Here is a 25,698-nt window from a genome sequence, read left to right as displayed (position 1 = left end):
TTGAAGCTTGCTTGGTGAAGGGATTTGTGCTGATGCCTCATTGTTGTAGAACCATTTCTGGAAGAATCTACCTTTTATGGTAGTGCCAGAAAACTCAAGGTCTTGTTCTAACCTGCAGCACTTCAGCACCCTCCATAGGGAGTGGGATGAGGGCTGCCGTGTTCAGTTCACATGGATTTCCATTTGGCCTCAAACCAGTTGGGTGTAGGGTTTTGGAGCACTGCTTAGAGGATGCGGCAGGAGCCAGAATTTGCCATGCTGGAACTCATCCACCTCACATACTACAAGGGACAGGAGTCACGGGGGAGTGGAAGGGCAACACGGGAAGAGATGTGTTTTTATTATGGGAAACCAAATGAAAAAAAGTTTGAGAAACAGAAATTCCACTACATGCAGTCATGTTCGGTGTAATCCCTATGAAAAGGTAGAGCACTGTCCTCTTCTTTGAAATCCTAGGCAGAGTTAAAAGGGCAGAAATATTCACATTCCCCTCCCCGTTTACTCTGTTGCTTTAGGAATAGGTAGTTGAGTGGATGCTGAAATTCTTCCCTCCCTGTTCTTTCCATATCAGGACTTTACAGAGAATCACAAGTTCCCCATTTGCATTGGATGGTTCCTCTTTGCTTCCTCTGCTGGGCTTCATATGTCTCAGTTGACAAAGTCTGACAGGCTGTACCTTTTGAAATGCTTGAGATATAAAGGTGTTCATGCTCTCTGTCCAGGAGAGTGTAGCGACCGCTTCCACATCCACCCTTTCTCCCCGACCCAGTTTATTATCTGCACATTTGGCAATAGCTTGTGTTCTTCAGGGTCTTAAATAATCTCAGGGGATCCACTTGGTGCTCCGCTCTGACCTTTCATAACCACTGTAAACTGGCATTTTGTGGAGTGCATGCTTGGTCTATTAGCCAAGCAAAGTGGAGAATAGGGGAGCCTGATTAGAAAACAGTTGTGACTCTAGCCCTTTACTTTTGTAATTTCAAAGTGATTTTGTGAGGGAACTTTTAAAGCTGTGTCATGAACCTTAGGCATCGTGGGCATGTCATCCCAGACAGTGCCTGTCAAGGAATGGATGGGTGTACTTGGCCTTCTCTTTATCATCATTTGCCAAATTTATGATCGTCTCTTTTGGAGTCTACTACTCCAGCCCTTGCGAAAAATCCCCAGAAACGGTCTGATGTCAGTCATCTGTTACATCTGTGTGAATTTACGTCATTGGTGCTCTTCTCTCTAAGAGGATTTGCCTTACCTTTTCTCTCACCATGCAGTAAACATGTGCATCGTCTTGGGGGGTTTTAAGCCTCAGCAGTAAATAGAAAGGTCCATATCTGCACTGTGCATCTGCTGCCCTTTGGGAGAGGTGCTAGGTGACCAGCTGAGGCACCTGTGTGCTCACATCCCCTCCCTGGGCAGGTCCTGTTGTACCCATAAGCCAAAGCCAAACTTCTGCTACAAGATACACAAGAAGTTAAGGTATAACATAGCTTCCTGCACCTTGTCCAGATGTCTTGGCAAGATTTGCACATTTTATACCATTGTTGTATAAAATTCCCGGTGTACTAAATTAGTTATTAATTCACATTCTAAAAATATACTTGTGTTAAAGAATTTGTTACTGGGTTTTCTTACTTGTCATTCCCCTGGTATATCTTAAAGCGTAATGAGTCACACACCAGAAAAACAGGAAATGGAAAATATAAAATGTGTGCTAAAGGGACAAACAGTTATTTGCCATTGGACGCTCCCACTGACATTGGACCAGGACTCCTGGGTGCCTCTTTGAGGTTCTCAGGTTTGTTCTGGTAATGGCACATGTGAAAGTCATTTTCCACAGGGATACTTTTAAATTTTTTTCAATAAATACATGCTTTGCTTTTATTACATATTTTATAAATGTAAAATTAACCCATATATCTCTTCACATAGATTATATTTAATTATGGTTTGTATAGTAATTTAAAAGTTAGGAACAAGTTATAGGAGAGAGGGAAGATGTAAAATTGAGAGCCTTTGATCTTTTAATTTTCTTCCTGTAAAATATGATATTAACATGAGAGGTAAGAGCAGTGTATCCCACTGGACTGTGAAACATTGCAGTTCCCTAGATACAGATCTCTTCATGTGTAAAGTTTATCTTGGTCTTCCCACAACTCCCTTTTGTATCATAAATACTATGTTCATCATGCATGTGAACTTGAAACAAAGGAAAGATGAAAACATGGTCTCATTTCTCCCCCTCCTAGACCCTGAAGTCCACCCTCAAAGTGAAGATTACTGGGGCCATGTGAACCCAATAGGCCCCCGAGCCTGCTACGATGAAGGCAAACGTGTTGCAGAGACCATGTGCTACGCCTACATGAAGCAGGTATCAATCCAAGTGCATGAGCTTGTGGCTCAGGCATGCGGTGTGTCAGTTTCGCCGGATGTAAAGCATAAAGGAATGAAAGTCATGATTAACTCTGCCAGGGTGGTGCTGGAGAAGGAAACCCGGACTCCCACTCTTATACATTAATGGTATCAGCAACAGCTTTCTTCATGTGTCTCCCTCTCCTACAAAATGATTTCTGGGGGACAAATTCTTAGCCTACTATTGTACAGCGAGGAACAATACGCTGCTTTATTGTCTTATTACCCACCAGCAGTTTAAGTGCCTTTGTTTTCCTAAATTCAGTGGACTTTTTTTTTTGTTTTTTTTTTTACTTCCAGTTATCTAATAGGTGTAAAAATGAATTTATTATCGCTTTTATTTGAACCTCTTTAGGAACTGCTATTTACTCTTCTTTCCTGCTTTCTTGGTCACTCATGACTTTACAGGTGACTTTTCTCATGGGTAGTTTTGGTCACAGATTTGTACACTCATGTGCTGTAACAGAAAGAACCCACAGACTGAGAGGCGGGGTATCTGGGTTCGCATCCTGGTTCTGCTGCCACCTCATCCTCAGAGATGTGACCTGACCTCGTTAGTCCCTTAGTTCTCGTCTCTTACGGGGGTTCAGTGCATTGTTTTGCCTGCCTCACGTCTGCATGGGAGCCGATGAGGCATACAGACAGGGCCCTCAAGGGGCCAGGTAAGAGCCTGGCTAGTCCATCCATTTCGTGGTGACTGTCCTGTTGTACGCGGACCAGTGCTCTGGGCTCCTCATGGACATACGCTTTGCCAGAGGGATGACTACGTGGACAGGACAGGCTGTTAAGTGGTGGGCTGTGCTCTCAGGACTTAAAGAGGAATGGGGATCATCGTTGCTGCTTGGGCAGTGAGATTCGTAAGTGAGGAGCTGCAGCATGACCTTGTCACCGTATAGTTGTGTATGTGCAGCCTTTCAGAGTAGTACTTTTGAGAAGTGACATGATTTATGCTATCTGAGGACTAGGGAACAATGCCTAAAAAGAAGGATGTATCATGTAGGATACTCTGTCTTTGACATGTTTTTAATTATTTAATAACATACATTATTATTTTTTATACATGATGACACATCCACTTTTAAGTATAAATCGTTTTATTTCTCTCATGATATGTGGATATGTTTTACTCTGAATAAACCTAGTATATAAGACTTGAGAATATAAACAAGATAAATAGTGGTAGGAATAATCTCTTTTTAGTTCTTTTCCAAGAGATTGTCTTCTGAGTGTCTCTTAATGAAATATGCTAATGTATTCAAAATAGAATTTTATTTTGAAGAAAAAAAATCTGTGGCACATAATACATTTTAGAGACGTGAAATATAAAGAGAAGCTTCCTTTAGTTTTCTTTCAGGGGATGGAGTGAGGTGGAAGTCGAGATCAAAGGGCATAGCACCTTTCATGAATACTTTGAACTTGTCAGCGAGGAATTAGATTGTGAGTTCTGCGAGCACTTGGATGTAGTGGTTTTGTAAATGTGGGGGTTTCTCTGCTGTGCTGCGGCCAGTGCTTGGTGTGTGTTTGAGCTCAGAGCCTGGCAGCAGTCTGACACTGCGGATCTGTGGCCCACCCAGGGGCAGAGTGTGCAAACAGGCCGCCATTCATAAAACCACAGACTGGCAAAGCAGACAGAGCGCTGAACCATCAGCTAATCCGGTGGTATTAAAGATATGACATTGTTTTATTTTCTGGCATCAGAATACTTAAAAAAAAAAAAAGGTGGTATGTACCTTATATTTCAGTTTTTAAAAAGTAGTCAGCAAGCAGTTAAAACAAGTGAAATGTTCTGTGGGTAGGATTCACACACTGGAGGTCAAGACCTCTGTGGCCTGGACCTGCCCAGCTCTGACGCTTGCTAGGCACCTGCTCTGTATGTCTACGCACCCTCCTAGAAACTGGCAGACTGATAATTATTCCTTCCTGGCCTGGAAGTGAGCGTAGCCTGCTGTGGAGCTAACACTCAGGCCCAGTGGTTACGATACAGCTGTTGAGGAAGATTGCTAGGCAAACGCATGCTGCTGTCCCCTGACCTTGTATGGCCTTCTCCCTCTGCTACCACTGAGAGGGAGTTGGACCACTTGCGCACCTCAAGATTCTTGCTCAGCGAAGTGAGCTCTGTGTTCTGTTATGGCCTTGGTCTTATCCCCAGGTAGGGAGGAGATCCCATCAAGAAATAATTTATGAGAGGCCTCGCAGGAAATACATGGTTCTGCCTCAGGGCTGCGCGGCTCTATTGCTTTAGTGCGTGTAACTTGGGGGCATGAGGAAGTGTAGGGAAGTGTCACAGAGTAGGGCCTGCCCAACCTGGGAGCACTCCCTGTTAGTTCTTTCATGTCCCTTTAGGAAAATATGCCCTGGTGCCTCTTTCAGGACAGGTTGTCTACACAGTGGAGAGGGACAGTCAGCACCTGCTCTCCCTGGGCACTGCTTCTCTGTTCCATCCCATGCACCTCCCATCAGTGAAGAAAGCGATCATGATCACACTGTGTTTTTCAGTGGCTTGAGACAATGGTGTCCAAGGAATGGCCACATTTTAAGACAGCTTCAGAGGGAGAGCCACTTAATTCCTGCTGGCAACATTTCTGTCCTTGGGGAAGGAGGAAGCCCTGTCTCGTCCTTGTACTGCTCCCCAACCCCTCACCCCTCCTGGCTGTGATAAATGAGGGAAAGAGGCCTTCTGGTGCCAGCTTACCCTTCTGAGGTTGTGTATTAACTGCAGTCTAGTCAGTTTCCAAAGCCCAGTCATTAAAGTGATCCTAGGCACCTGCTGGAAATTTTTCTGAGATACTTTACAGGAGGTCACCATTATGCAAGGTTTAGTGTAATCAAGGAATAAGGTCAAAATTCAAAGGTAAATACCAGGTTTAGAACTATCACTTGGAGATAGACAGGAATGATGACAGTTTCAAATCAGATTCAGGTGTTTTCTTTTAATCCCTGTAATGAATGCAGATAGATATTATTGTCCCCATTCCAAAGATTAGGAAGGATCTTAAATCTGAGAAAACTCTAGTGACTTCCCCAGGAATATATGGCTAGTGGGTGACAGGTCCTTGAAGACAGCCCTCCAGACATCCAGCCTCCTACCCCCGTGCTTCCCCAGTGCCTTCCATGTGTATTCTGTGTGCTGCTTTCCTGTATGTACTTAACCTGCCTGCTTGCCCATGTGGCATTTTGAGCATCCTTCCTCTCTTAAGTGTCCACTGCTTTTATGCTGATGGGACTCGCTTGCAGGAGTTGTGCTGGTCCTCGATAAGAACCTCTTGATGACTGGAGGCATAAGTGAATGAGTCATGGTTCCCCGTGTGGGACAAAACCACAAACACAAAGTGAACCCCATGAATGACTCAGCTGTCCTGCCATGTGTGAGCAGAGGCCCTGGGCCTTGCCAGGATGGAAGGAGATGCCCTGCATGGTAGGCAACCCAGGCCTCTGTCCCTGGCAGATGGTGTTGAATGAGAGTCAGCAGTTTGTGTTGCGCACTGGTCCTTCAGAGGAGGGGCTCCCTTAAAAGAGGCTTGGTGACCTGACCTGGTGGGCACTTCCTGGGTTTTTATCGTGGGAAGCAGGCTTTGGGTCACTGGCCCTTTCCCCCAAGATGTGGGTGCCCAGCAGACCACCACCATGAGCAGGATTTGGGTACCTGCTGACTGTCCACTGTCCAGCACGGGGCCACTACAGAATCCCAGGGGCTTAGTGTCCGGTGGCTGATGGACTGTGTGCTGAATTGTTACATTAGTGTCCTGGTGTTACGTAGAAAGAGCCAGTGCATGAGAGGAGTGCGGTTCTCAGTTGAGGGAGCCTTGGTTTATATTGATTAGATTGGGAAGGTGGGTCTTAATACGGAGGTAGGCTTGTTGGTGTAAACTGGGCTTGAGAGCCATAGTTCTTGAAACAGTGTTGTAGCCACCGCTCTGCAGCTGCGCCTGTCTGGAGGTGCTGTCCCTGTGTCTCCTAAGGTGATAATCCAAATGGAAAAATCAAAACAAACAGGCTCACTTAGGGGCTGGCCGGGTCGTGTCTGCAGAACTCATTTTTTAACGAGGCCCTGTTTTGGACTGTTGTTCCTAAGGAAAGGGAGTGTCAAGAGGGCAAAAGTGTTAGATTTGTTGAACCCTACAAGCCCACTGATGCCCCTTCTGGTGGACATGTGGATTTGACTGTGAAAATTTGCTAAGGTTTTTCTAGACTTTTCCTAGAATAAAGCTATATTTATCCACTTCTGATTCTTTCCTCATCTTAACAATTAAATGCAAGTGGATACTTTTGAGTTATTTTCTATGGAGATCAACATCTGTGTCCTTCCCTCATTCCTTCCTTCCATTTTAAAAAATATTCTCCCTTTAGTTCAGTTGAGAAAAGGGTTGATTTCAAATTCCTGGACCTAGATATGACAGCTCATATCTTAGTCCTAAGAACTTGAAAAATCACATGAAACCATTATAATGTATTGCTGGGAGGAGTTAGCAAAAATATAGTGCTTTGGTTTCTAAAAGTTGACTTTGTGCTGGGTCCATTATTCTCAACTGTTTCCTATCTTTATGCATATAGAAACTGCACACCAGGGACATAGGTGTGGCTGCTGGTGGACAGAGGCGGGCAACTGGGTGGCTCTGGCCTCTCTGGCCTAATGTGGCCCTTGGGACACTGCAGCCGCTCACTTTTAACTCATCGTACTGGGGGCGGAATTCTGTGCACAAGCCCAGTTAGCTAAGGGTCCATTTGGTTCCCAGCTTGTGCCTGATTGATCTCAGGTGGTGAAATAAGAGAAGAAGAGAACAGGAGAGAGAGGGAAAGGGGGAGGAGAGAAAAACTGTTTCATGTAGCAGTGACAACAACAGCAACTAATATGTGTCACCGCTGGTCTTGTGCTAAGGGTAATAGAGGCTTAATTTTTATAACATCCCGCTGAGGGAAGTACTGTTCTTCTCCCAACTGCGCTGTGACTGAGAGAGGGTTAAGTGGTGGCTTGGCGGCATGTGCATGCAGGTTCTCATGCCGCCACCCCGCCTGCTTCCGATGCCCAGAAATGTATGTCTGTAGTCTGATGGGTCCAACAGATTAGAAGCACATAAGCTGAGAAAGTCCACTAATTCAGAGTTTGTGATAAAACGTGTAACTTTTGGCCCTGGCCATTGTGGCTTAGTTGGAGCATCATCCCAGGCACCAAAAGGTTGCGGGTTCGGTCCCCAGTTGGGGCCCATGCAAAAGGCAACCAATCAGTGTTTCTCTCCCTCTCTTCCCCTCTGCAATCAGTGAGCATGTCCTGGGGTGAGCATTAAAAAAAAAAAATTAAATTTTGTTTGTCCATGAAAAAGCAGTCTGTGAAATTAATAATTAAACAAGATAGTTTCAAGAAGACTTTTAGGGTTTATGATTCCGTACTTAAAAATATGCTTTTCCTGATTGCAAAAGTAATACGTGTTTATTGTAATAAAAATAGAAACATTTCTTTTTTTAATACAGGAGAAAACAAATATCTGTAATCCTGCCACATAGTGAGAGCGCTTTACCCTGCGTTGGTGTGTGTCTTTCCAGGCTGTTCAGTTAATAGCCGGTATTGGCTGTCATATTGTCTTAGTTTGTGGTAGAAGAGACTGGGGTATAGGCAGAGTGTAGCTCTTTAAGAATGTTTACATGTTCCTCTTTCCCCAAGATAAAGTGCTCCTTTTTCTTCAAATCAGCTAGTAAACATCCACTGATATTTTAATCTCTATTAGTGATACATTTGCAAAAATATATGAAAAAAGTGATAAAGGAATGAACATACCATGACCCATTTGAAAAAATAGGTATTTACTGGGAAAAAACGTATATAAATATGTTAGTGTTGTACAGGTATTCTACCATAGTGTTAATACTGTCGACCTTTTGGTAGTGAGATGTAGGACATATTTGACTTCCTTTGGTATAACTCTGTAGTCTTCAGGTTTGTTTACAAGTATGCACATTTCACACAATGAAAACAAAATGGCCGTTTTCATTTTGGAATGAAAAGAAGGACGATTTCTGACATGTTTTAAGTGCAGAACACTGGAAATGTCAAAGCGTACATGCAGACTGCAGAATGAAACACATCTCCCTTCCTCTGCTCCTGTTCCAGGAAGGCGTGGAAGTGCGAGTGGCGAGAATCTTCAACACCTTTGGGCCGCGCATGCACATGAATGACGGGAGGGTCGTCAGCAACTTCATCCTGCAGGCGCTCCAGGGGGAGCCGCTCACGGTACGAGCCAGCCTCAGTGGGCCAAAAAAAAAAAAAGAAAAGAAAAAAAGAAAAATTGTGAACCACCAATAAGTGATTAAGTGCAGGCTGACTCAGGGAGTCACACTTCTGAAGCTGCCACTTGGTGTTTCTATGTGTCCCTACCACCCTTAAGTCACCAGGAGGGGAGGCACATGTGTAGAATCCAGGGAGGAATGACTAGTGTAACTTGGGTCTCCTTGCTTTTGGAGCCCATGGGTAACTTTGAGCCATAGGCTGCAGGCTTGGTCCATGCTACCCAGACCTTAGGGTCTGCCTGTCTTGGCCGCCCAACCTTCAAAGACCTTTCCTGATATTTTCTTGTCCTGCTGGCTATAGTCGGGGGGGCGTATTTATACTCGGTGTCCCTCGTGTGGCTGAGAAAGGGAGGTGTATCTGGGTCAGTTTCAGCAGTTTTCTTGGCAACCCCTGCCAATGGCTGTCTACCTGGGAGGCGTCTGGAGCCTAGTGGCCACCAGGTGCTCTGGGGTCCGTGGTTTTAAGTGCGTGGTGAGGACTAGGCCCCACTGCTTGGTGCCCTCAGAGACAACCCCTGTGGAGTCAGTGTGTGCTGCTTGTTCCACACATGTCCCACTGTTCCCTGTCACCTCCCTTGCAGAGGAGCACTCTTAGCCTGCCAGGGGGTTTGCAGATTAATTCATTTGGTTTTCTTCAATTTTGTTAAATCCTCAGTACTCTCTCTCTTCCCGCATCTCTTTCCTCCTGCCTTTCCTCCTCCTCTTCCTGTCTCTGCTTCTTTGCTCTTCACCCTGTGGCCTTCTTTGAGAGCTCAGTACTTGGGTCTCCAGACTAGAGAAGCTTCTTGGTTCTCCAAAAATTCTGCAGGACAGTTTGTTTATCAGCTGAGTGTATTCCAGGGGAAAGTTATAGCTATATGGACATTTGAGTCTGTCTATCCATCTATCCATCTCTCCCTTCCTCTAGCTATCTCTCAATAGAGAGAGGAAGTTACTGTTTCTCTTCTTTGATCTTTCTCTATTCACTCATTTAGTGCTCACAATAAATCTATGGGGTGCAGGTGATATTACTACTCCTATTATCCAGATGAGGGGACAGAAGCACAGAGGTTAGATAAATTGTCCACGCTTACATGGCCCAATGGTGGCAGCTGCATCTCAATCCAGAGCCTCTTGCTCTTAGTCACTGTTCTCCATGGTGTTCAACTCTTCTTAGATGTGTTTGCTGCACCATTACCGATTTTGACAGTTTAAAACCAGGGCATTATACATTTTCCAGGTGAGTTTTGCTTCACAAATTATAGGGAAGAGGTGAACCCAGGCCCCAGCCTGAGGTGCAGATGCTCCTGCCTGCTGTCCTGCCGCCACGCTCAGTAAACACCAGCTCCACCTCTGCCTTGGTGCCTGAGGACAGGCACGTTGTGGTCACACTCAGTCCTCTTTCTTTCACACCACACACCATCAGACCCACCAGCACATCCTAGTGGCCTTGTCCTAAGTAGATCCAGATGCCTTCTCACCCCTTCTCCCTCTGCCCCTGGTCAATGCCTCCATCCACTCTCATTTTATTGTTGTGGCCTCTTAACCTGTCTTCTGTCAAGCACTCTCAGCCCAGCAGCCAGAGGGAGCCTTGAAAGAGAGGTCAGAAACTCCAAACGACTTTTCCTCTCCCCTTCCCTGCACACTCAGCCTAACCCCCACTCTGCTCTGCAACCTGAGTCATTTGCTCCTGCCCCCCTGGGAGTGCTTTTCTTCCAGGCCATCCCCCCTTGCAGCTGTCACCTCATTTGGGCATCTCTTTTGGATCATTGTATACATAGTGGCACCCACCTATCACTATGCTCCTCCTAACCATGCTTTTTATTGTTTTCATTGCACTTAATCACCAACTGAAATGTTAATTTTCTAGCCCCCAGTCTCTCTTTGATACTAGGAACTTTGGTTCAGTCATGTCTGTGTCCCTGCTCCTGGAAGAGCACCTGGCTTGCAGGTGGCATGGGATAGTGTGGTTGAATTAATGATTGGGTTTCTAGTTGCTGCCTTTCTTTGTGGTTAACCCAAGTGGCTCAGTGACTTGTTCTGGAAGCTAGTGGTCATAGTGCTTCTACCAGGTGTAGCTCATCCTCATTCCCTTCTGCCTGCTGCTGGGTTCCAAGCTTCTCATATACTGAGCCCTTCAGTTCAGCTGGTCTATTGAGAATTACTCACCTTCAGGGGCACTCCTGGTGCCTTTTTTAGCCACTGCTCTCAGTAACTCTCTTCACATCACGAGATCAGAGCTGCTTTATTTGCAGAGCAAAAACTGTTCAAAGCTGCTGAGAAAGAACTTACTGACTTACTGTCTCCTGGGCAGCAGCCAGGTCCCAAGTGTCAGGTGGGAGAGCAAGTCCCTGGCATGCCCTGGGAATGCACCCTTTGTGGGAGAGAGAATGACTCGTGTCATCTTTATGCCATGCAAGCTTCTGGGCTATTGACAGAACAGAAGGGTGGCTGGTGCTGTTCAGGACTGCAGTGAGTCCAAAACATGCCAGGTTTAGTCTTTTCTAGACACCTTTGGTGGCCAGAAGCCCCAGGGAGGCCTTTCAGATGTGTTTGTTTCCTTGGTCACCCAGAATTCTGTTTCCCTCCACTGTTGATGAAGTCCTAGATTCCTTTTCTGTTCAGTTGAGGTAGCATCTCTTGCTTTTGTCACATGCTTCTAGGGAGAAGTCGTGATTCTCTCCATCCGGCCCACCCTTGGGAACACTTTGTTTGCTAAGCAAGGAGAACAAGGAGTTGTGTCCATCCTCGTTTCATTTCTCGTGTTTCCAGCAAGTCATTTCTAAGTCTAAAGACCTCTTCATGGATAGTGGAGAGCACCTTGATATCTTTTTTCTCTTTTCCAATCTGGGCTAATGTAATAATTTAACCTTCCGGCTTTTTTTTTTTTTTTGAAGCCCCTTGTTTTCTTATCCCTATGCAAATTTTATTCTTTGGGCATGTCTGAGTGTCGGGTCACTGCTGTACTGGATGCCTCTAAGGGTAACTTGGGAGTACAGGCACACCTTGGAGGTACTGCTGGTCGGTTCAGACCACCACAGGAAAGCAAGTATCACAGTAAAGTGAGTTACATAAATTTGGGGGTTTCCAGTGCATATTGAAGTTATATTTATACTACACTGTAGTCTTTAAGTGTGTAAGAGCATTGTCTTAAAAAACAATGCATATACCTTCATAAAAAAATACTTTACTGCTAAAAAATGCTAACTATTATCTGTGCCTTCAGAAAATCCTAACCTTTTTGCTGGTGGAGAGTCTTGCCTCAATGTTGATGGCTGCCGACTGATGAGGATGGTGTTCACTGAAAGCTGGAATGGCTGTGATAGTTTCTTAAAATAAGACAACAGTGAGGTTTGCCATATCCGTTGGCTCTTCCTTTCATGAATGATTGCTCTGTAGCAAGGGATGTTGTTGAATAACATTTTATCCACAGTAGAACTTCTTTCAAAATTGGAGTCAATTCTCTCACACCCTGCTGCTGTTCTGTCAGGTCAGATTATATAATATTCAAAACTCTTTTCTTGTCATTTTAACAAACTTTATAACATCTTCACCAGGAGTAGATTCCATCTAAAGAAACCACTTAGTTTACTTGTCCATGAGAAACAACCCCTCACCTATTAAAATTTTATTACGAGACTGCAGCAATGCAGTGACATCTCTAGGCTAAACTTCTAATTCTGGTTCTCTTGCTGTGTCCACTATATCTGTCATTACTTCCTCCATTGAAGTCTTGAACCCCTCAAAGTCATCAAAAAAAACTCTCTGATCCATGAGGGCTGGAATCAGCTTCCTCCATATTCCTGTTGATGAAGATATTTTGACTTCTTCCCATGAAACACAAATGTTCTTAATGGCATCTAGAATGGTGAATCCTTTCCAGAGATTCTTGATTTACTCTGACAAGATCCATCAGAGAAATCACTGTCTATGGCAGCTATAGCCTTATGAAATGTATTTCTTAAATAATAAGACTTTAAAGTCAAAATTACTCCTTGATCCATGGGCTGCAGAATGGGTGTTGTGTTAGCAGGTATGAAAGCAACAACTTCTTGTTTATATTCACCTTGGGTGACCAGGTGCACTGTCAGTGAGCAGTGATATTTTGAAAGGAATCTTTTCCTGAGCAGTAGTTCTCAACAGTGGGCTTAAAATATTCAGTAATTCATGCTGTAAATGGATATGCTGTCATCTAGGCTTTGTTCCATTTATGCAGCACAGGCAGAGTAGATTTAGCATCATTTTTAAGGGCCGTAGGATTTTTGGAATGGTAAATGAGCTTCAGATAGAGTCACCAGCTGCATTAATGCCTAAGAGGAGAGTCAGCCTGTCCTTTGAGGCTTTGAAGCCAGGCATTGACTCGTCTCTAGCTATAAAAGTCTGAGATGGCATCTTCTTTCAATACAAGGGAGGACCCCCCAAAAACTTGGAAATTATTTATAAAAAATTGTGTATTTATTCTTACATGTTTAAACTTTAGTCACCTTCAAAGTACTCTCCATTTGGTGCAATATACCTATTGAGACTTTTTTCCACTGCTCAAAACAGTTTTTGAACATGTCAATTTTGATGACTTTTAGTGCTTCTGCCTTTTTTTGTTTCACCTCTTCCACATAGGTAAAATGTTTTCCTTTGAGGACTTTTTTCATCCAGGGAAACAAAAAAAAAAAAGTCACTCGGGGTGAGACTGGGTGAGTAGAGAGAGTGGAGCATGGGGTGAAGCCGTTTTTGGTCAAGAACTGCTGATCATTCAGCACAGTGTGGGCAGGTGTGCTCCTAAATCACCCATCATGAAATAGGCAAACGCATTGAAAGTCTTCCAAAAATATTCTCTGAAGCTGAAGGCAGCCTCTCACAATGACACTGACTGGTATAGTGATACAGATTGGTTCCTAGAACATTCACCTAGTGGAAGTAGTCTGTACTATGAGGGGCCTGCCCTCCAGAAGACAATCCTGGCTGTTTCGTCTACATCAACAGTCTGTTATTTAGTGTAGCCACCTTTGTTAATTATCTTCTGTAGAACTTGCTGCAGCTTCTATTTCCACATTTGATGCTTTACCTTGCACTTTTATGTTGCAGAGGTGGCTTCTTTCCTTAAACGTCATGAATCAACCTCTACTAGCTTCATACTTTTCTTCACTTTATCAATTAAGTATGCTGTCTTATATGGGTGCCCCAAAGCAATTATAATATTAATATCAAAGATCACTTTTCACAGATCACCATAACAAATATAATAAAGATGAAAATTTTGAAATATAGCAAGAATTATCAAAATGTAACACAGAGACACAAAGTAACAAATACTGTTGGAAAAAATGGCACTTGATAGACTTGCTTGATGCCAGGTTGCTGCAGACCTTCAATTTGTAAAACAAACAAACAAACAAACAAAAAAAACCCCATAACAGTGAAAACCCCGCAGTAGCTATGAAGCACAATAAAATGAAGTATACCAGTCTGTATATTGCTAAGTTCCACAGGTCCTATACAGAAACTGTATTCTAAGTTGAATCATACAGAAGCGCAGAAAATGTTTTCTTCCAGTTTAGAAAGTTTAGAGAATAGATGAGTGTGGTTGAGCTGGAACTGGCTTATTAAGTTTATTTAGCTTAAGTTTTTTAAAAATTGATTTTAGTTCATAATTCATTCAGTTAAAACGCAAACATGCAGACCTCTTCAGAGTAAAGTTTGAGTCTGCTGTGCCTCCTGGATATATTTATTCAGTTTGCAGGTGAGAAAATAGCTTCACTGAGGTGGATTTTTCCAGGACAGCCCAGATGTGGCAGATTTAGGGTTTGAGTCTAGGTCTATGTCATTTTATTTTGCTTTTTATTTTTTTAAAATTTAATTTATTGGGGTGACATTGGTTCGCAAAGCATATAGGTTTCCAGTGTACAACTCAATAAAACATCATCTGCACACTGCAAACAAATGGAGCATGAGGCCTCTCCCTCCCACCACTTTTGTCTTCTACCCAGAGTCTTCTGAGTGGTTCCCAACCTTAGCCAACATTAGGATGACCTAGTGAACTAGTTGTAAAAATACCAGGATGCTGGTCTCCTGGCAGAGGTTCTTTGGCTTGGTGTTGTAGAGTGCCCCGCTGTCCTAATGGGCAGCCCAGTGGAGGACCAGGTGAGATGTACTGGTTTGTTGGATCCTGTCTCAGAACCTGACATAATGCCTGACACATCCTAGGACTCTGATGAAAGCTGACTCCTTGTGATGCTGTCTTTTGAGGAAAAACTTTACATGTGTAAAATACACACACGCATAAGTGTATCTGCCACCTTCTCACCATTGGGCATAATTTTGAAGCACACAATGTGAGGCTTAACTGTCGGTTTCCTCCTAGGTGTATGGATCCGGGTCACAGACCAGGGCTTTCCAGTACGTCAGGTGAGCCAGCTGGCCTTCGCGGTGATTCCAGCAAGGCTGGTGCAGACCGAACAGGTGGTGTCTGTTTTATATAGTAATTGTCTTTACAACTCTAACAGCATGATATGGTGCAAAGTTCACTGTAATTTTAAGATGGGAAAGTTCTTTCAGTTATCTGTTTAAAGTTGAAAGTTTACAGGCATGCTCTTGACTTACCACCCATATGCTAACCCTTTACTGCCACCTAGTGTTTCATAGGTAAACTTGCTCAACTTCAGGTAACGATTTCAGTTCAGGCCAACTTAACATTTGGCCTTCACCCTCATGAAAACTACAGATCCCAAAACCTAACCCATTTTACACATGGCTTTCTGGGGTGGATGCAGTTGTCCTCATTAAGGCAAAGATGAGGTAGTGTTCTGCTGTTGTCGAATTTTGTACTGAAACTAAATTTCTCACGTGGGGATTTTCATTGTCTTCTTTGTATCCTAGTTTTTGTTGGTCAGTTCAGTTGGTGACTAATTTTAAAATGCAGTTTGGGCTCTGAGAGAAGAGTTACCATATAAACAATTACATAGACCCAAATAATTTGCACATGACACAGGTACTGAGAATTCTGTGTAAGTTTGTGGTATCTGAAATTATAAAATCCATTTCTGTATATTTTCACTTTTCAGTGCAAATACCTGGAATGCCTATCAGCCAGAAAATGCTATTCCTGGTGTCCTGAGGCCATTGCAGGGTTGCTGTAGGGGTGAAGAGGTGGCAGTGGGAGTGCAGGTCTGGGCAGCCCCCCGACCCCGCCTCAGCCAGAGTGATCCCCTAGACTTGTCTGTATGAGAGTCCAGGGTAGAAGTCTCTTTGGGAAATGAAACTGCTGCGGGGTGGGGTGGGGGGACTTAAAAACAACCGGTATAGATTTTTTCTGAAAGTGTTTGTGAATTTTCACTATTAGTCCAAAAGAAAGCTGTGATTAAACATATATAACAGTCTGTGTTCCCTCCCTACCCCAATCCCCACCACTCATTAGTGTCTTGTCCGGCAGGACACAAAGCCTGGGAGTACGTACTGGGCCCACGTCGTTGCCCAAGTACCCTGAGAAGGGGTTTTACCAGGAAATGGCAGCTGTCCCTCCTTCAGGACTGTTTTCATTTCAGAGCCCCTAACCCAGGCACCATGTGCTCAAGAGAAAAGGATCATGGCACATTTCTGTATGGAGACCATATTAATTGGACTTCTATGTATCGATTACCATCTTTTCATAATATGTTCTCACCCCACCCTCTGTCGACACCCCCTCCCCATCTGCCCCTCATTGGTGTCCCCCCCACTTCTCCAGCTGTCACATGCCATGAAATATTGGTGAGGCTGGGTAAAAGGGAACCCTTTCTTACTATTCTCATTATTTCAAAGGCATCAGATATGAAACTGATTGAAAATAGCCTCAGATACTTTTGTTTTTGTCAGTGATTAAAATATTTTGAGAAGTTTTAGTTATTTAAGACTTAGCTAAGAAAGTTGACTTACCAAAGATTTGCTTCTTACAATAAGCTATTTTTTAGAAACTGAGAACCTTTTTACTCCACAATTAAAAATGCAGTATATCTGAATCTGCAGTTACTGTACTTAAGCAACTGTTTCTAAAATTTATGATTGCCTTAAAACCGCAGCGTATGGTTCTGAGGTCTAGGTCATGCACATTGGCATCCTGACATGATTGTGTTTGATACTTTCATTGTCAGGTTACGTCCTCATCCACATAACAAAGGCATGCTTTGTTGTTTTTTTTTAAAGTCGCTTTGTCAAAATGACACTTTTAAAGAACTTCAGGTTAAATGAGCGTAATCCATGCAATTTTGACCTTAAAAGTTGCCAGTTTATTCCACATAAGATGCATGACCTTCCCCTTCTGATCCCCCATTGAGTTTGATTGCGTAACAGTCAGTCATTTCCAGCTTAATATGGACCCCACTCCCCTCAGTTTTAGTGTTAAAAAGGATTGCAGGCTATTGAATGGCAGCTTTTAGTGTCTCTTTACAAATGCACGAGATGTATGCTGTAAGAGAATGTGCTGGGATGTAACAATTTCTGCCATAATGATGAAGTGACTTTTTGTCAGTTTCTAGAAATGACAAATCATCCAAAGTCAGCTGTATTTGCATTTGTGCTTGAATCTGAGAACAGAATAGACTTATGGCATGTTTATACAAAATACCCATTTGTTGTAAACAAAAATCTAGAAAATAGTTTGTTTTCTAAGTACCCCGCCCCCCCCCAAAATTGTTTTTCAATTAAACGAAAAGCAAAAACTGAGGTTTTCTTTTATAAGTTTACCATAGTAACCTGCTCCTTTCTGGTAATGACTGAGGAGGAAGAGGGAGAGGTTTCCAAACAGACTTCATTTGGACCACCAAGCTGAATTTTAAAAGTCTTCTAGGAACTATAGCTGATGAAAATAGACTTAGAGAAAGTACTGGTGTATAGCAGTGAGGTGTCATTTTTACGAAGTAACTTTTTTTTAACAGAGCCACACTTTAAAGCTTCTGAAAATAAGAAACAAACCTTGGTAAGGGAAAATTTGCTTACTTATCTTCACTTTCATGGCCCAATCACGATTCATTTGATACATCCAGATACTTCTAACCGTTCATACGAGGTGTTTTGGGCGGGGGTTGCTGAATTGAAGATTGAGGGAGTTGGCGAGTGCTCTGGTTTATTTCAACACTTAATGTTGTTGGCTTTATCTGTGCTTTGCTCCTGTGGGAATTATCTACATGAGTTCGTACGTTTCAGTGAATCTTATTTTTTGAAATCATCTGCTTTTCTATGGGCCAGCTACCAGGGTCCCCATGTCACATGGACTTCCTTCAGAAATTTGCATCAACTCCATCCTTTTTGAGTGTGTGCCCATTTTAATTTATTTTGTTTTGTAATTATTAACAGATTTCAGAAATTTACAAAATAGAGCACTCAACCCCATTACTCAGCTACCGTCCTGTTTAGCCACCTGCAGCCTACCCACTGAAAGCAAATTCCACAGGTCCTCTCATTTCATCCATAAGTACTTCAGCATTCTCAAAACCCTCTTATTTGCAGGATTTTATTTTGACATCCAGTTTTCCATTTGGGTTTTGGTTTTCCCCTGGGATGTGGGTTGTGTCTGATGCTCAGCACCTGCTTGCTGGGCAGAAGGCACCTGAGCTGGCCTTCCCTTCTCTCCTAGTGACCTGGTGAATGGCCTGGTGGCTCTCATGAACAGCAACGTCAGCAGCCCTGTCAACCTGGTGAGTACGTCCTCTCTTCCCACTATCCCAAAATAGGTCACAGGCTCACTCATTCTTTGTGAAACCATAAAAAGCATCAGGTTTTGCTTTAGTTGCTATAGCACACTTAGGGCATGGGATGTTTGTTGCTTGTTGAATATTAGAGAGAAAAAATACAAAATAAAATAAAGTAAGAGGTTATAAAGAAGAAAAGTGTCTGCAAAACATGGATGAATAATGTAATAAACACTAAACCAACTCTGTCTGCCTAAAAATTTGTAAAGTGTTTTGGTAGTGGGAGATGGACTTTTTTTGTGTGCATCCCCTTCACCATCATTTAACATGCAGATCTTTAGGAGATTTGATTAAATGAAACTTGAGAAGATGGAAGTGGTTAAGACAGTTTTTCAGATACCTCTGTAATTCAGCCACATAGACCACCTTTGTGCTCCTACATCGCTTCCCACAGTCCCAGAATCTTGGTGTCGGGAGGACTGTAAAGTCATTTTGCCTGGCTTTAACCACATCTAGTGCTCGTGAACTTGGTTCCTCAAAAGAATTCATTCTGTCTTTGGCCAGTACTGGCTGACAAAGTTTTTTTTTTTTTATATTTAGGACTAAAATCTCATTCTCTGCCCACCCATTTGCTGGCCGGCGTCATTCAGAGCTGGTCTGGTGCTTCTACAGTACGATAACTTTCTAAGCACTTAAAGGGTGATGTCATACCGCACGTGCGAGCGCGCACCGCCCCCCCCCCCCGCCCCCACTCCCAGCCAGTGTTTCTTTGATGTGCTTTTGAAGACACATGCAACTAAAAAGAGAATGAGAGATGTGTTATGAGCCTCAGTTCATTTCAGGTATTTACGGACCTGACACTGTGTGAAGGACACTCACCCTTACCCCTGTGTTTTCTCTACAAGCTCTTTAAGTTGTGTGTCCTCAGTCAACTCTTTTCTTTAGAAACCGTATTCCTTCTTTCCTCTTTGGGGGGAGCTTTTGTACAGGAACATTAGGAACTCCCATCTCTTGTAGAAACTTATTTTCCTTAAAATCTGAAGACTGTCTGCCAGTACTGATAAAGATGGGGCCACTTTCTCCCAGACTCCTGTCACTCTGCTATACTAGTCAGCCCTTACTTTGTGCTCATAATTAGGCCCAGTGTCCCTTCCTGCCTCTTTTACCTTCCAGCTTCAGTCTACACCAGGACTGGGAATGTAGAGGATTTAGAATATATAACTGCCAGACTTTATGGTGGTCTCTTATGATGGGGAGTGGCACATCAGAGTGGGAGCTGGGGAAGGGAAGAGGGGCAGTAGTTGCTGCAGTGTGTGATGGAAGGAAGAAAAGGAGAAAACAATTTTCCTTAAAACCCCCCGAGTTCAGTTTACTTTATAAACCGCATCATGTCTTTCCCTCTAGCTTGCCCAGAGCCCCCATCTGTGAGTGCATTTCATTTCTATCACGGCTTTTTATGTGTGAGTTTGCAAGTCCTTTATTACTCAAGTTGTTTACACAGTGCACCCACACAGAAAGAAATTGTCTTAGGAGAGCTAATTTTGCAAAGTCAAACTTGTGCAAAGTGACACTGCAATTAGATATGGAAGTTGTCTGTTATGGTGACTCGGCCAGAGAATGTGTATTTCACATTAGATACTCTTGACCGTGCTGAACGGTGTTCTTGTACCAGACGTTTCGTCTAGCGGAGGTGAAGTTCAGCACTCTGCCATGTGGAGTAGCCATCATCTGGAACAATTAAGCGCCCAAGGAAACAGGAGGCAGGGGCCTGAGGACTTCAGGAGATGCGAGGGTTGGCCCAGGACACTTTTGAAGACATGCACGTGTGGGGGTGGGGTGGTGGGTCTACTTTTGCAGTTACACTTTTAACCAGAACCTGTTTCTTCCTTAGGGGAACCCAGAAGAACACACAATCCTAGAGTTTGCTCAGTTAATTAAAAACCTCGTTGGTAAGTAGGACAAATGCCTTCCTGAGTGAAACCGCCTGCCCTGTCAGTTAAAACACCCTGACTGGGAAATGTGTAATTAATGCAAGCCAGTTGAATTCGATAAAAAGCAGAACTCTCTCAGGAGCACTTAATTGTTTTCTGTTTCCTTAATTAAGAAGCAGAAAGATAAAGACCAAGTGGGGCTGGGGAAAGAGGTGTATTTCGTTTACCTTTGCAATCGCAGGTCTGTGTGCAGCAGGAAGTTTAGCTGTGTTCCCAGTGCTTGAGACTTGATGATGTGCGATCATCCTGCCCAGATGACAGCTGTTTGATTCTCAGACACTGGCAGTGCCGAGTATAGAATTTTGGAGCGTGGGGGAGAGCCATGCCAGCTGTGTTTCTGACGGAATCTGTCTGCCGTGTCATGTTCTGTGTTCGGCCCTGTGGCTAGCCTGCCATGAGGTTTGGAGGCTGTGTACATAGACACTGAGTGGCCCAGTCGTGGGTCTGCTTTTCAGCCATAGAAGCTTGTGATTTTTCAACTAGCTCTTGGTTAGCAGACATGCCCTGGGTGTCACCTGTGTCTTGTCATCAGACTGGAGCTCTGGGAAATCTGGCTCTTGCCGGGTATCTGTTTTCCAGTATTGATTGGGAAATTTGAATCAAGACAATACCAGATTGGACTGTAGTTGGCTAGACTGGGAATGAACATGATGTAGTGTGTTCTGAAGTAACTGTCACACCCTGCACGTAGCTGGGTGGAGTCTTCAGGGTTGTCCTTCCTCGCATTGAGCTGTCATCTACCAGCATTGTTCTGATTCACTCAGCTGGGTGGGTTGTCCTGGGCATTGACCGTCAGGTGCTCAGTGAGGGCAGCAGCACTGTAGAGAATTGCACACTGCACTTAACCACGTACCACATTAGCCATTTAGGACTTGTGGTCAATGCTGTGTTAGCTGATAGTGGGTGGGCTGCCTTGAAGCCGGCAGTACAGGTCTGGCCCTCGAGTTTCCCTCAGGCCTGTAGAGGCAGAGTAACCTGCCCCTCACCAAGCTCTCATGGGGACAGAAGTACAGTCCCTTGGGCAGCTGGATGACTCCAGGAGAGATGTGTCATGCAACCTGTATCCTATTCACTGCAGAGATAGGAGTTTACTTTGGCCTATCTGGTGAAACATCACAGCCCTAGTGGTTTGTGATGCTCTCTTACCTTTTTTTTTTCTCTTTTCTAAACAACTCAGGTAGTGGAAGTGAAATTCAGTTTCTCTCTGAAGCCCAGGATGACCCGCAGAAAAGAAAACCAGACATCAAAAAGGCGAAGTTGATGCTAGGGTGGGAGCCTGTGGTAAGTGTGGAGGAGTTGTCACTTTGGGGAGAAAGGTCTCTCCTTTCCCACATCTGTGTCCTCACAGACGCTGACCATTGCTGGGTAGCCCCTGGTGGAGCAACGTGGGCTTAAACATCTGGGCAGACTAGATGTAGGGTTTTCTTTAGGCCATTACATGCTTCTCATATCGTGTGTCTCATTCTCTGTTCCTGGAAAAATGGCCTAGGCTTACTGAGGTCTCTGCTTTCATAAAATCACACACACACACGTACATACAGCTTCATCCATGAAAGCAACATTGACGGTGGTGGCTGCATGCACTGTGGGCCTTGTGTAGCCCTGGTTGGCCTGCCTGTTTCCACATGGCCCAGGATGTCTTTGCACGTGCAGGATTGGGCAAGGTTGCTGTGAACCAGGGCAGGCAAATCCCACTGCTTCCCCTACAGGTGGAAAACCAAGTTGGAAGTGTGAGAGAAGTAAGGTGAGAAAAAAGGTGAACCTCCTTAGTCTAAGGTGATAGTTGCGCTTAGACTAAGACTTGTGTGGCCTGCAAGAAGCTGCAGAGTTCTTCCTCAGTCTAGAATGTCCATTCTCTTGTGGTGCATGTCCCCAGCACTGCACATACCTGTTGCATTTTTGCCCTTCAGGTCTCAGTTCAGAGGCCATCACCTTAGAGAGGCCTTCCTGGGCGACCACATAAAGGGGTGAGGTTGGTTCTGGAGATGTGGTTACCCATCTGTCATTTCTCTGCCACTCTCTCTTTGCTTCTCCACTTCCCCTTCCTTCTCCCCCCGGCTCCCAACCCATGGGCCTTGATAGAATTTGCACTTTTTGAGGGCTCATGTACAGCAGTAGCCCCAGCAGTTCCTGCTGAGCCTAGCACACAGCAGATGCTCAGTAAATGTAGATCCAGTATAGCTGTGGCCCTGTATGTTGCGGCTCCTCCATGTCAGGACACGGATACAGAGAGGAGGGGCATAGTCCACAGTTGTTTACCTTTAGAAAATATATGTAGTAGGGAATCAAAGGGAGGAAAAATAATTCTCCCTCTACCTTTCTCAGTTCTCAAGTGAGACTTCAGTAATAAAGATTAACAAGGGTAAAACAAGTTTATCAACATGTATACCTCATGTATACATGGGAGATGCCAGGGAAAAATGAGTAACTCAAAGAGGTGGCTTATAATTCGGGCTTAAATATCATCTTTGTAGGGTAAGAGGAGGGGAAATGTAGGCCTTTTAGGACAGAGTAAATGATTTTTAAGAAAGATGAATGAGCCCTTCCTCAGTTGGTTGCAGAGTCGTCCCATAAATCAAAAGGTTGCAGGTTCAGGGAAGAAGGAAAGAGGGGAGGGAAGAGGGAGCCCTTGAAAGAATAGATGGGAGATTAATGATAGTTTATGACAAAGTTTATCTAGTGACAACTTTAGTGTCCTGTCCTACAGTAAGTCAGTCCTCCCTGGTTGATAAAACTCCCTGGGAGGGATTTGTGACAATTGAGTTCTTTTTGGATGATTTGTCTTTAGGCAGAAAAGAGAAGTTCAGAGAAAGTCTCTCCCTGGATTTTCTGTTTTTCAATGGCCTACAGCTCAGAATCATCAGTGTGCCAAAGTGGCAGATTTTGGGTGGCATGTCCTGAACTCCTACAGTTATATTTTGGGGTGGTATATTCTGCTACCCTTCAGAGAACTAGAGAACTAAGTGAGTAGAAATGTAGAATGTTGAACCTTAAAGAGATGTGAGAATTCCAGTCCTGTCCTTAGTTTATCTTGTGATTTATAAGTCTAAGTCATCTGCTGAAGGCCACAGGAATTTGTTGAATGAAGTAAAAATATGATTATGCGCAGGCTTAATAAAATCTAATCTATAACAACACCAGCTGTACAGAACAAGTTATAGCCAGCACAGGTCTTCATATTTAGAAGGAATTTGTCATTGGTCGCTTTGTAAGTAGAACCTGTTTTAAACAAAATGTTTTGAAAAAAAATTAAATGCACATTCACTATATAGTAATTATTACTCATAACTTATGTGAAGTATGTGTACAGTGGGTATTTTTATTTGTCTGGAGTTAAATGTATAATATTCTAACATTTTGGGGTATAAGGCAACTGCCACTAGTTTTTCTTCCTACTAGTAGTTTAATTCAAATGAAAATTTTGAGAGATCTTATCCAAAGATGCTTTTAGTCATATGTTTTTAACAGCTTTGTTGAGATTGGCATACAGCAGACTGCCTATATTTAAAGTGTAAAACTTGATAAATTTTGACATGAAACCATTGCCACCAAGATAACAGACGTATCCTACTCCCTCTCTCTTCTCCCTTTGTTCTTTTAGTGGGCAGCTCATTTGATTTGTTTCCTGTTTGCTGCAGGGCTGCTCCAAGTTAAGATTGCTTAAAGGTCCCTCTCAGACTCAGCCTCTTAGGTCAGTGGGGGTAAAAGTACAAAGGGTCAGTGTCCCGTAGAATGAGGTATGCGGACCAGGTACAGATGCTTCCCAGAGTATCTTCCCTCCATGGAAGGTGCATGTGTGCATGATTTCAAAAGTGATCTTTGTGACTGATTCCAGCTGGAGTAGACTCCAAACCCACACGAAGTAGTTTGGATCTCAGGGGACTTAGAGCTCATTTTATGTCAGCTGGAGCATAAAATTTATCAAGTTTCTCCAGACATTCCAAAGGGCACTTGGGAAAGGTGACTGGCTTCTCCTGGTCAGCCCTATTGCCCTTGTGACCCACAAGTTGTGCTGTGACCTCAAGTTGGCACTTCTTCCTGTGAAGTCTGGGACAGTTTATTCTTCTTCAGTAGCCACCTAATTTCTCATTCTTCCTTTCTCTTTAAACAGGTCCCATTGGAAGAAGGTTTAAACAAAGCAATTCACTACTTCCGGAAAGAACTTGAGTACCAGGCAAATAATCAATACATCCCCAAACCAAAGCCTGCAAGAATTAAAAAAGGACGGACGCGCCATAACTGAAGACCTCCTTCTTGGGACCAGGACTCCCTGTGTCACACTGATAGGATGTATTTTTTTTTTCTTTTTTATTTTTCTTAAAGAGAGACTTAAACAGGTGTCATGAAGAACAAACTGGAATTTTATTCTGAAGCTTGCTTTAAAGAAATGGATGTGCCTAAAACTCCCCTCAAAAACCTGCAAATTTTGCCTTGCACTTTTTACCGTATTTTGCAATGTATAATGCGCATTTTTTGCCCAAATTTTTGAGGGAAAATAAGGATGAGCATTATACATGGGTATAATAATTGAATACCATGGGTGTAATATTCCCAAGTACAATGTGCACAAAAACGTGGGTGCACATTATACGTGGGAGTGCATTATACCCGGCAAAATACAGTAAATCAGTCTTTTTATGTAAAATAGCATAGCTGCATCTGTGTATTTTCGAGTTTTTTACCTTGCTGTGAGAGCATATGTTGTGACTGTCATTGACAGTTTTATTTACTGGTTTCTTTGTGAAGCTGAAGAGGAACATTAAATGGAGTGAAAATGCTGATTTTATTTATAAAACTGGTACCTATAAATGAGACATTTTACTATGCATAAAGAAAAAAAATAATAGTATTGTCAGGTGGATGGTGCACCGGCATTTATTCTTGGGATAGATGAAAGAATTCTGTTTGAGAGCTTTATGTTTCTTTTAATTCAGAATTTTTCCAAGGTCCAGTTTTTGGTTGCAAACTTGACTTTGAAATATTTCTGTTGGTTATCATGATTAAGGATATTTGAAATCACTACTGTGTTGTGCTGCATACTTGGGGTGGGGTGGGGTGGGAGACAAAGTTAAGATATTCTTGGTTACAGTGGTTAAATATGCTATTTTAATAAAATATTGGAACTCACTTTCAGTTTTAAAGGTTGGCTAGCTTTCTGCTTTCAGTAAAATATTGGAGAATTTAGTTTTTAAAATTCTGCAAACATCCATTTTGGTATAATAAGTAATTTGCTGACCGAATATTGAAAACATTTATATGCTTCTTGGCTGACTCTTTGAATGTATTGTGGAGAGATCTTCAGCTCTCATCCAGGGATACAATCATTGTGTGTCCTTTTGTGGTAACAAAGACCAGATGGAGAAAAAGAAGTGCCTGTGAACTAG

At 43.3% G+C, this 25,698-nt stretch overlaps 1 protein-coding gene across 3 annotated transcripts in view; it reads left to right on the top strand.

Annotated features, from left to right (window-relative positions):
• The window catches only part of UXS1 (UDP-glucuronate decarboxylase 1), a 117,683-nt gene extending 92,339 nt beyond the window's left edge, over positions 1 to 25,344 (top strand). For all 3 annotated transcript variants that reach the window (XM_054585845.1, XM_054585853.1, XM_054585836.1), the window contains 7 exons: positions 2,244 to 2,365; positions 8,510 to 8,629; positions 15,023 to 15,066; positions 18,269 to 18,329; positions 20,215 to 20,272; positions 21,492 to 21,595; positions 24,426 to 25,344. In XM_054585845.1, coding sequence (XP_054441820.1) covers positions 2,244 to 2,365; positions 8,510 to 8,629; positions 15,023 to 15,066; positions 18,269 to 18,329; positions 20,215 to 20,272; positions 21,492 to 21,595; positions 24,426 to 24,557 — 641 coding nt within the window. In that variant the 3' untranslated portion in view covers positions 24,558 to 25,344. The remainder of the gene's footprint in view (positions 1 to 2,243; positions 2,366 to 8,509; positions 8,630 to 15,022; positions 15,067 to 18,268; positions 18,330 to 20,214; positions 20,273 to 21,491; positions 21,596 to 24,425) is intronic.
• The last annotated feature ends 354 nt before the right edge of the window (positions 25,345 to 25,698 follow it).

Source organism: Pteronotus mesoamericanus, unplaced genomic scaffold (assembly GCF_021234165.1).
Source record: "Pteronotus mesoamericanus isolate MK-2021 breed Mesoamerican mustached bat unplaced genomic scaffold, CSHL_Meso_final contig_121, whole genome shotgun sequence".
Lineage (NCBI taxonomy): Eukaryota > Metazoa > Chordata > Mammalia > Chiroptera > Mormoopidae > Pteronotus > Pteronotus mesoamericanus.
The sequence above is the reverse complement of the archived record's forward strand: the minus strand, read 5'-3'. Positions and strand labels throughout refer to the sequence as shown.